General features: G+C 39.5%; 1 protein-coding gene across 4 annotated transcripts in view; it reads right to left on the bottom strand.

Moving 5' to 3' along the window:
• Positions 1-12500, bottom strand: part of LOC110518394 (voltage-dependent L-type calcium channel subunit alpha-1C) — a 561342-nt gene that overhangs the window by 82973 nt on the left and 465869 nt on the right. For all 4 annotated transcript variants that reach the window (XM_036944962.1, XM_036944960.1, XM_036944959.1 and 1 more), the window contains exon 10: positions 903-993. In XM_036944962.1, coding sequence (XP_036800857.1) covers positions 903-993 — 91 coding nt within the window. The remainder of the gene's footprint in view (positions 1-902; positions 994-12500) is intronic.

Here is a 12500-nt window from a genome sequence, read left to right as displayed (position 1 = left end):
GGACTGGGAGGAAGGGGAAGGGAGGGGAAGGAAGGGGGAGGGAGGGGGAGAAACTGTAAGGGACTGGGAGGAAGGGGAAGGGAGGGGAAGGGATTGTTAAGGGAGGGAGAGGAGGGGGTGGAAGGGTAAGGACGGGGGAGGTAGGGGGAGGGAGGGGTGGAAGGGTAAGGGAGGGGGAGAAACTGTAAGGGACTGGGAGGAAGGGGAAGGGAGGGGGAGGAAGGGGCAGGGAGGGGGAGTAACTGTAAGGGACTGGGAGGAAGGGGGAGGGAGGGGGAGGGAGGGAGGGGGAGAAACTGTAAGGGACTGGGAGGAAGGGGGAGTGAGGGGGAGAAACTGTAAGGGACTGGGAGGAAGGGGGAGGGAGGGGGAGAAACTGTAAGGGACTGGAAGGAAGGGGCAGGGAGGGGGAGAAACTGTAAGGGACTGGGAGGAAGGGGGAGGGAGGGAGGGGGAGAAACTGTAAGGGACTGGGAGGAAGGGGGAGGGAGGGGAAGGAATTGTTAAGGGAGGGAGAGGAGGGGGTGGAAGGGTAAGGACGGGGGAGGTAGGGGGAGGGAGGGGGAGAAACTGTAAGGGACTGGGAGGAAGGGGAAGGGAGGGGGTGGAAGGGTAAGGGAGGGAGAGGAGGGGGTGGAAGGGTAAGGGACGGGAGGGAGGTGGTGGAAGGGTAACGGAGGGAGAGGAGGGGGTGGAAGGGTAAGGGAGGGAGAGTAGGGGGTGGAAGGGTAAGGGAGAGGAAGGAATTGTTAAGGGAGGGAGAGGAGGTGGTGGAAGGTTAAGGGAGGGCGAGTGCAGGTTTGAAGTAGGGTGAGTGTGACTAAGGGAAAATGGGGGTTAGCTAATAGGTGAGACGGGAGACTGTAAGTGTAAAAAGGGTGAGGGTGGGTTGAGGTACTTACGCTAGCCGGGTACAGCAGGTCTCTCCCTCCATATCTCCTGCTGGAGTGGCGTCAGTGTTCACTGACTCATTCTCACTGGCCGGCATGCTCACTGGGGAACACACGGACAGGTAGAGGGAAAGAAGGAAGGAGAAATGAATCAGGAGGAAGGACTGTTGACATATCCCTCATCACAGGCTGGTTATTACTGTTACCCTTCTGTATCACAGGCTGGTTATTACTGTTACCCTTCTGTATCGCAGGCTGGTTATTACTGTTACCCTTCTGTATCGCAGGCTGGTTATTACTGTTACCCTTCTATATCACAGGCTGGTTATTACTGTTACCCTTCTCTACCACAGGCTGGTTATTACTGTTACCCTTCTCTATCACAGGCTGGTTATTACTGTTACCCTTCTGTATCACAGGCTGGTTATTACTGTTACCCTTCTCTATTACAGGCTGGTTATTACTGTTACCCTTCTCTATCACAGGCTGGTTATTACTGTTACCCTTCTCTATCACAGGCTGGTTATTACTGTTACCCTTTTATTCTCTTTTGTTTTCTAGCTGGCCTCATCCTGACCCTCTGATAGACAGACATACAGACAGACAGACATCCCACTGCTGATATAACTCCTAGTGGTAGAGTCCTGTAGGACAGTTTTAGGGACACTGATATATGGGAGGTTTGGTTTTCAGTTCCCTAAAGCTTTGAGTTCCAGTCTCCAGGAGAAGTGAGGTTTTAGTCCCCTTAAAGCCTTGAGTTCCAGTCTCCAGGAGAAGTGAGGTTTTAGTCCCCTAAAGCCTTGAGTTCCAGTCTCCAGGAGAAGTGAGGTTTTAGTCCCCTAAAGCTTTGAGTTCCAGTCTCCAGGAGAAGTGAGGTTTTAGTCCCCTAAAGCTTTGAGTTCCAGTCTCCAGGAGAAGTGAGGTTTTAGTCCCCTAAAGCTTTGAGTTCCAGTCTCCAGGAGAAGTGAGGTTTAAGTTCCCTAAAGCTTTGAGCTCCAGTCTCCAGGAGAAGTGAGGTTTTAGTCCCCTAAAGCTTTGAGTTCCAGTCTCCAGGAGAAGTGAGGTTTTAAGTCCCCTAAAGCCTTGAGTTCCAGTCTCCAGGAGAAGTGAGGTTTTAGTCCCCTAAAGCTTTGAGTTCCAGACTCCAGGAGAAGTGAGGTTTTAGTCCCCTAAAGCTTTGAGTTCCAGTCTCCAGGAGAAGTGATGTTTCAGTCCCCTAAAGCTTTGAGTTCCAGTCTCCAGGAGAAGTGAGATTTTAGTCCCCTAAAGCTTTGAGTTCCAGACTCTGGTAGAACTCAGCAGAAGATTTCAGGTAGAAATAGACAGACCAGTACAACAACAAAAATGAAAGAAAATATTTAAATAAATACAGAGAAAGTAATTGAGAAAGAAAGAGAAAGAAATCTATCAAATTACTAGAATAGGACAAATCATATTACAGTTTGTCCGAAGACACAACCATCAAACTCTCACAACGTTCCTCAACCAAACCAGATGAGACGGCCCGGTCAACGGGAACACTCCTTGAATTAGACAAATCGAATCAGACCATTACTGACAACCAAAACCTGTAGAAAACCAATGTCTCGTGGGATAGAGAAGCCTGGAGCTACCAGGGTCCCTCAGTAATACACCATCTGATTGACACATCTCCTGGGGTAATGATAATGAAGAGGAGAGAGGGAGGGATGGATGGGTGGATGGAGGGAGGGAGGGAGATATGTAGAGGGAGAGGAGGGAGAGTGAGAAGGGCTGGAGCGAAGGAGGAAGGGAGGGCGGGAGGGAGGGAGGGAGGGAGGGAGGAAGGGAGGGATGGCGGGAGGGAGGGAGATATGTTGAGGGAGAGGAGGGAGAGTGAGAAGGGCTGGAGCGAAGGAGGAAGGGAGGGCGGGAGGGAGGGAGGGAGGGCGGGCGGGCGGGCGGGCGGGAGGGAGGGAGGAAGGGAGGGCGGGCGGGAGGGATGGAGGCCCATATCAGAATCTCCTCTTATAGCCCTGTCACTCTTCATGTCCACTCTGGGGATTCTAGAATGAGATTTGTGTTCCCAGAAATAGCTGCCACTGCTTACAGGCAGAAGAGACAGGAAGGCTTCAGCTAAACTCAGCTAAATAACATGGAGAAACATTCTATTTCTCTATATTATTCCTCCTTTAAGCTCATACTGGAGCTCAACTACTCCCAGTAAGAAAACCTTAGAGAGAATGAAGAAAATCAAAGAAAACATGAAACAAGCCAGACTAACTCTCTTGGGATCTCTTACACTCCCTAGCAAGAAAAAAACGTTAAAAAATCTGAATTTAAAAAACAACAACCCTTAAGCCTAACATAACACTAAGCAAAGCATGACAGGCAACAAGCTTAAAGATCAGGGGCCAAAGCATGTAACTGTAAGGATCGACGCTGGTAGACGAGAAGCAGGTAGAGGGAGTGAACATTAAATTAACAACAGCGTCTGGACATGAACACATAACAACATTAATGCTGACACGGGGAACAAACGGGGGAGCAGACTGTTTTAGACGGGGCAATAACGAAGGGAAGGGGTCCAGGTGAGTCCAATGAGTGCTGCCGCGCGTAATGATGGTGACAGGTGTGCGTAATGAAAGGGCCCTCGAGCGCCAGAGAGGAAGAGCGGGAGCAGGCCTGACAATAACACCAACACTAAATATAGCCCAGCTCATTTCAGCCCCGCCCATACAAACCCTGGAGGAACAGAGGACTAGCCAATCACATGCAGCCTTGGAGCGTTGTCCCTGCAGCATGCTTTAGCCTCAGTTAGATACAGCAGCACCAATCAGCACGTCCCAATCATTCTCCAATCATGTACCATTGTCAGTCCAAGCCTGCGCCATGAGTGGCCGCAAAACACCTTGTCCTCCGTAACTCTGACGTCGATGACTACATCCTGGCCTTTAAACAACATCCTATGATACATATAGATTTATTTTAGATATTCAAGTGATGGGTAAGTTACTGTGTACTGATGATTATCAAACGTTAATCATTATTGATTGTGGGGCTTCAGAAATTCAAACTAGTTCCTCTCTTGGTCTAAGACTATTGTTCCCATTGATTAGCTAACTAACTAGTGAATATTACTAGTGAATGGTCTAACTAACTAGTGAATATTCCTAGTGATTATATAACTAACTAGTGAATATTACTAGTGAATGGTGTAACTAACTAGTGAATATTACTAGTGAATGGTCTAACTAACTAGTGAATATTCCTAGTGATTATATAACTAACTAATGAATATTACTAGTGAATAGTCTAACTAACTATTGAATATTACTAGAGAATAGTCTAACTAACTAGTGAATATTACTAGTGAATAGTGTAACTAACTAGTGAATATTGCTAGTGAATAGTGTAACTAACTAGTGAATATTACTAGTGAATAGTGTAACTAACTAATGAATATTCCTAGTGAATAGTCTAACTAACTAATGAATATTCCTAGTGAATAGTCTAACTAACTATTGAATATTACTAGAGAATAGTCTAACTAACTAGTGAATATTACTAGTGAATAGTGTAACTAACTAGTGAATATTGCTAGTGAATAGTGTAACTAACTAGTGAATATTACTAGTGAATAGTGTAACTAACTAGTGAATATTACTAGTGAATAGTGTAACTAACTAGTGAATATTGCTAGTGAATAGTGTAACTAACTAGTGAATATTACTAGTGAATAGTGTAACTAACTAATGAATATTCCTAGTGAATAGTCTAACTAACTAATGAATATTCCTAGTGAATAGTCTAACTAACTATTGAATATTACTAGAGAATAGTCTAACTAACTAGTGAATATTACTAGTGAATAGTCTAACTAACTAATGAATATTCCTAGTGAATAGTCTAACTAACTAATGAATATTACTAGAGAATAGTCTAACTAACTAGTGAATATTCCTAGTGAATAGTCTAACTAACTAATGAATATTCCTAGTGAATAGTCTAACTAACTATTGAATATTACTAGAGAATAGTCTAACTAACTAGTGAATATTACTAGTGAATAGTCTAACTAACTAATGAATATTCCTAGAGAATAGTCTAACTAACTAGTGAATATTACTAGTGAATAGTCTAACTAACTAATGAATATTCCTAGTGAATAGTCTAACTAACTAATGAATATTCCTAGTGAATAGTCTAACTAACTAATGAATATTCCTAGTGAATAGTCTAACTAACTAGTGAATATTACTAGTTAATATTATTAGTGAATAGTCTAACTACCTAGTGAATATTCCTAGTGAATAGTGTAACTAACTAATGAATATTCCTAGTGAATAGTCTAACTAACTAATGAATATTCCTAGTGAATAGTCTAACTAACTAGTGAATATTACTAGTTAATATTATTAGTGAATAGTCTAACTACCTAGTGAATATTCCTAGTGAATAGTGTAACTACCTAGTGAATATTCCTAGTGAATAGTGTAACTAACTAGTGAATATTACTAGAGAATAGTGTAACTAACTAGTGAATATTCCTAGTGAATAGTGTAACTAACTAGTGGATATTCCTAGTGAATAGTGTAACTAACTAGTGAATATTCATAGTGAATAGTGTAACTACCTAGTGAATATTCCTAGTGAATAGTGTAACTAACTAGTGAATATTACTAGAGAATAGTGTAACTAACTAGTGAATATTCCTAGTGAATAGTCTAACTAACTAGTGAATATTACTAGTGAATAGTGTAACTAACTAGTGAATATTACTAGAGAATAGTGTAACTAACTAGTGAATATTCCTAGTGAATAGTGTAACTAACTAGTGAATAGTGTAACTAACTAGTGAATATTCCTAGTGATTATATAACTAACTAGTGAATATTCCTAGTGAATAGTGTAACTAACTAGTGAATATTACTAGAGAATAGTGTAACTAACTAGTGAATATTCCTAGTGAATAGTGTAACTAACTAGTGAATATTACTAGAGAATAGTGTAACTAACTAGTGAATATTACTAGAGAATAGTCTAACTAACTAGTGAATATTACTAGTGAATAGTGTAACTAACTAGTGAATATTACTAGAGAATAGTCTAACTAACTAGTGAATATTACTAGTGAATAGTGTAACTAACTAGTGAATATTACTAGAGAATAGTCTAACTAACTAGTGAATATTACTAGTGAATAGTCTAACTAACTAGTGAATATTACTAGAGAATAGTGTAACTAACTAGTGAATATTACTAGAGAATAGTCTAACTAACTAGTGAATATTACTAGTGAATAGTCTAACTAACTAGTGAATATTACTAGAGAATAGTCTAACTAACTAGTGAATATTACTAGAGAATAGTCTAACTAACTAGTGAATATTACTAGAGAATAGTCTAACTAACTAGTGAATATTACTAGAGAATAGTCTAACTAACTAGTGAATATTACTAGTGAATAGTGTAACTAACTAGTGAATATTACTAGAGAATAGTCTAACTAACTAGTGAATATTACTAGTGAATAGTGTAACTAACTAGTGAATATTACTAGAGAATAGTCTAACTAACTAGTGAATATTACTAGTGAATAGTGTAACTAACTAGTGAATATTACTAGTGAATAGTCTAACTAACTAGTGAATATTACTAGTGAATAGTGTAACTAACTATTGAATATTACTAGAGAATAGTCTAACTAACTAGTGAATATTACTAGTGAATAGTGTAACTAACTAGTGAATATTACTAGTGAATAGTGTAACTAACTATTGAATATTACTAGTGAATAGTCTAACTAACTAGTGAATATTACTAGTGAATAGTGTAACTAACTAGTGAATATTACTAGTGAATAGTGTAACTAACTATTGAATATTACTAGTGAATAGTCTAACTAACTATTGAATATTACTAGTGAATAGTGTAACTAACTAGTGAATATTACTAGTGAATAGTGTAACTAACTAGTGAATATTACTAGTGAATAGTGTAACTAACTATTGAATATTACTAGTGAATAGTCTAACTAACTAGTGAATATTACTAGTGAATAGTGTAACTAACTAGTGAATATTACTAGAGAATAGTCTAACTAACTAGTGAATATTACTAGAGAATAGTCTAACTAACTAGTGAATATTACTAGAGAATAGTCTAACTAACTAGTGAATATTACTAGAGAATAGTCTAACTAACTAGTGAATATTACTAGTGAATAGTGTAACTAACTAGTGAATATTACTAGAGAATAGTCTAACTAACTAGTGAATATTACTAGTGAATAGTGTAACTAACTAGTGAATATTACTAGAGAATAGTCTAACTAACTAGTGAATATTACTAGTGAATAGTGTAACTAACTAGTGAATATTACTAGTGAATAGTCTAACTAACTAGTGAATATTACTAGTGAATAGTGTAACTAACTATTGAATATTACTAGTGAATAGTCTAACTAACTAGTGAATATTACTAGTGAATAGTGTAACTAACTAGTGAATATTACTAGTGAATAGTGTAACTAACTATTGAATATTACTAGTGAATAGTCTAACTAACTATTGAATATTACTAGTGAATAGTGTAACTAACTAGTGAATATTACTAGTGAATAGTGTAACTAACTAGTGAATATTACTAGTGAATAGTGTAACTAACTATTGAATATTACTAGTGAATAGTCTAACTAACTAGTGAATATTACTAGTGAATAGTGTAACTAACTAGTGAATATTACTAGTGAATAGTGTAACTAACTATTGAATATTACTAGTGAATAGTCTAACTAACTAGTGAATATTACTAGTGAATAGTGTAACTAACTATTGAATATTACTAGTGAATAGTCTAACTAACTAGTGAATATTACTAGTGAATAGTGTAACTAACTAGTGAATATTACTAGTGAATAGTGTAACTAACTATTGAATATTACTAGTGAATAGTCTAACTAACTAGTGAATATTACTAGTGAATAGTGTAACTAACTAGTGAATATTACTAGTGAATAGTGTAACTAACTAGTGAATATTACTAGAGAATAGTCTAACTAACTAGTGAATATTACTAGTGAATAGTGTAACTAACTAGTGAATATTACTAGAGAATAGTCTAACTAACTAGTGAATATTACTAGTGAATAGTGTAACTAACTAGTGAATATTACTAGTGAATAGTCTAACTAACTAGTGAATATTACTAGTGAATAGTGTAACTAACTATTGAATATTACTAGAGAATAGTCTAACTAACTAGTGAATATTACTAGTGAATAGTGTAACTAACTAGTGAATATTACTAGTGAATAGTGTAACTAACTATTGAATATTACTAGTGAATAGTCTAACTAACTAGTGAATATTACTAGTGAATAGTGTAACTAACTAGTGAATATTACTAGTGAATAGTGTAACTAACTATTGAATATTACTAGTGAATAGTCTAACTAACTATTGAATATTACTAGTGAATAGTGTAACTAACTAGTGAATATTACTAGTGAATAGTGTAACTAACTAGTGAATATTACTAGTGAATAGTGTAACTAACTATTGAATATTACTAGTGAATAGTCTAACTAACTAGTGAATATTACTAGTGAATAGTGTAACTAACTAGTGAATATTACTAGTGAATAGTGTAACTAACTATTGAATATTACTAGTGAATAGTCTAACTAACTAGTGAATATTACTAGTGAATAGTGTAACTAACTATTGAATATTACTAGTGAATAGTCTAACTAACTAGTGAATATTACTAGTGAATAGTGTAACTAACTAGTGAATATTACTAGTGAATAGTGTAACTAACTATTGAATATTACTAGTGAATAGTCTAACTAACTAGTGAATATTACTAGTGAATAGTGTAACTAACTATTGAATATTACTAGTGAATAGTCTAACTAACTAGTGAATATTACTAGTGAATAGTGTAACTAACTATTGAATATTACTAGTGAATAGTCTAACTAACTAGTGAATAGTCTAACTAACTAGTGAATATTACTAGTGAATAGTCTAACTAACTAGTGAATAGTCTAACTAACTAGTGAATATTACTAGTGAATAGTGTAACTAACTATTGAATATTACTAGTGAATAGTCTAACTAACTAGTGAATATTACTAGTGAATAGTGTAACTAACTATTGAATATTACTAGTGAATAGTCTAACTAACTAGTGAATATTACTAGTGAATAGTGTAACTAACTAGTGAATATTACTAGAGAATAGTCTTAATAAACCACTATTCCTTCATATTCTTCCACCATTCTAAATCTATGTATATATATATATATAATGTCTATGTTAATGTATATATATATCTATATAATGTCTATGTTAATGTATATATATATCTATATAATGTCTATGTTAATGTATTATATATATATATATGTGTGTAATGTCTATGTTAATGTATTAAATATATATATATGTGTGTAATGTCTATGTTAATGTATTAAATGTATATATAATGTCTATGTTAATGTATATATATATATATTTAATGTCTATGTTAATGTATTACATGTATATCTATATAATGTCTATGTTAATGTATTACATGTATATCTATATAATGTCTATGTTAATGTATATATATATCTATATAATGTCTATGTTAATGTATATATATATCTATATAATGTCTATGTTAATGTATTATATATATATAATGTCTATGTTAATGTATTAAATGTATGTCAATTGTAAAGTATTTTTGTCTGTAATGTATTTTCTGTCCTGAGTTGGAGCCCAGGATGACTTGCTGTTGCCATTGACGTCGGCAAATGGAGACGCTAATGAGACTCATTAATTCCCCTGGTTTAAAGAGATGCTTGGGGATTTTGGCAACGAGGCCCTTTGTCTACTTCCCCAGAGTCAGATGAACTTGTGGGAACCATTTGAATGTCTCTGTGTGCAGTATTAAAGGAAGTTGCTAACTAGCGTTAGCATGCTAGCAGATACCCATAGACTTCCAGTCATAGCGTTAACGCTAGTTAGCAACTTCCTTCAAACTGCACGCAGAGACATTCAAATGGTTCCCACAAGTTCATCTGACTCTGGGGAAGTAGACAAAGGGCCTCGTTGCCAAAATCACGAAGCATCTCTTTAAAATCACTATTCCTGGTAGTGAACAGTCTCACATAAACTCTGTTATAGACCATTCCTGTCCGTGCTTCCACCTTGACATGTACCAGCCTGTCTCTCCTCATGTCTAAAACCAGTTTCTCTGAGATAGCTCCCAGCCCTGGAGGACAGTCCTGTTAAACATAGAACTACTTCTGTCCAACACTGAACTAGTTCACTACGCTATTGTTCCTGTCTGCTGGCCGGATAGACTGAGAGAGAGAGGTGGGAGGAGGACAGGAGGGAGGGAGGGGGGCAGGGAGGGAGGGAGGGGGGCAGGGAGGGAGGGAGGAGGACAGGAGGGAGGGAGGGGGGCAGGGAGGGAGAGGGAGGAGAGAGAGAGAGGGGGAGGAGGACAGGAGAGAGGGAGGGGGGCAGGGAGGGAGAGGGAGGAGAGAGAGAGAGGGGGAGGAGGACAGGAGGTAGGGAGGGGGGCAGCGAGGGAGAGGGAGGAGAGAGAGAGAGGGGGGAGGAGGACAGGAGGGAGGGAGGGGGGCAGGGAGGGAGAGGGAGGAGAGAGAGAGAGGGGGAGGAGGACAGGAGAGAGGGAGGGGGGCAGGGAGGGAGAGGGAGGAGAGAGAGAGAGGGGGAGGAGGACAGGAGGGAGGGAGGGGGGCAGGGAGGGAGAGGGAGGAGAGAGAGAGAGGGGGAGGAGGACAGGAGGGAGGGAGGGGGGCAGGGAGGGAGAGGGAGGAGAGAGAGAGGGGGGAGGAGGACAGGAGAGAGATGGAGGGAAGGAGGGTTGTGGGAAGAGGGAGAGCGAGGAGAGAGAGAGGTGGGAGGAGGACAGGAGGGAGGGAGGGAGGGGGGCAGTGAGGGAGAGAGAGGGAGGAGAGAGGGAGGAGGAGGACAGGAGAGAGATGGAGGGTGGGAGGGTTGGGGGGAGAGAAAGAGGGAGGGAGGGAGGGAGGGAGGGGGTGAGATGGAGGGAGGGAGGGAGGGACGGAGGGAAGGAAGGAGTAAGGGGGGGCCAAGAAGGAGAGGGAGGAGAGAGAGAGCGATCGAGAGGGGGCATTGCTCTATCCAAGAGCTAGTCCATCTAATTAATTACTTTCAAAGCTTTAAAACTGTCCTCATGTTGGTGCTAAAACACATTGTAAAACCCCTGACCCTAACATTATGGTTCACTAAATGACAGGGTCATAAAGGTGCTTTTAAAGAAACATGAAAACGCCATGTGAGAAAATGATACAACATCCAGGTCAGACTCAGAGGGCAGGAGGTGACATCGCTCTTCGTCTAGAGTACAAATGCTGTCTTGCAGAATTCCTCCTTTCAAGAAGAAGAGGAGGACGTTCCAAACCAACATGCAGTTCATCCAGCAGGCAGGTCGAAGGTCATACAGGAAGAGTAGCTTCTGTCTCCAGAAAAAGGCTGTCCCTGTTATAAAAAAAAAAATCATCCAAGAAAAATATCTGGAAGTGGATGAAACAAGAGCAACATGCAACAACATACGTCAGGAAACTGCAGATATTTACAGCAGCTTTGCAGCACACAACGAAAAGTTGTCAGATTATATTGTTTCATCCCACTATAGTAATATTCACAACATGAGGTTAACATGCAGACCGTCATCGTTCAGAATATTCCTCCAGAACGGGATCCAGGATTAAACAGCGGCAACAGAACTACAACTCAGAACTACAACTCTGAACTACAACTCTGAACTACAACTCAGAACTACAACTCAGAACTACAACTCTGAACTACAACTCAGAACTACAACTCAGAACTACAACTCAGAACTACAACTCAGAACTACAACTCTGAACTACAACTCAGAACTACAACTCAGAACTACAACTCTGAACTACAACTCAGAACTACAACTCAGAACTACAACTCAGAACTACAACTCTGAACTACAACTCAGAACTACAACTCAGAACTACAACTCTGAACTACAACTCTGAACTACAACTCAGAACTACAACTCAGAACTACAACTGGTCTAAAGTAGTGTACTACATAGGGAATAGGGGCTCTGTGGATCCTGGTCTAAAGTAGTGCACTACATAGGTAATAGGCCTCTGGTCTAAAGTAGTGCACTACATAGGGAATAGGGGCTCTGTGGATCCTGGTATAAAGTAGTGCACTACATAGGGAATAGGGTGTTATTTGGGACACAACTCGGAGATGTTTAGCCCTTCCTAAGGAGCGAGAAGAGAGACAGATCACACATCAGATCACTGCCCCACTGGCCTCAACGACTGGAGTAGAGAGAAGAGTTGTAGTTGAGAAGCATTGAAGAGCAGTAGAGGACCACAGGGGGATGCATTAAGGGAGGTAAAGAGGCAGAGGGGCCTGGCAGTCTGCTTCCAGGTTATACAGAGTTCAGTAGGTGGAGGAGTGGATTCTGACATGCAGACGCACACGCCTTACGAAGGAGAGCAGCGTTCGTCTTCACTTCTCCGCGGAGGAAGTGTAAACGGTGACTGTTACCTGGAAACAGAGAGTGACGGCTGAGAGCACGTGACACGTACACTCATACTCAGTCACACA

This window comes from Oncorhynchus mykiss, chromosome 15, assembly GCF_013265735.2.
Source record: "Oncorhynchus mykiss isolate Arlee chromosome 15, USDA_OmykA_1.1, whole genome shotgun sequence".
In the NCBI taxonomy this organism is placed as follows: domain Eukaryota; kingdom Metazoa; phylum Chordata; class Actinopteri; order Salmoniformes; family Salmonidae; genus Oncorhynchus; species Oncorhynchus mykiss.
This window is presented reverse-complemented; position numbering and strand designations above follow the sequence as displayed.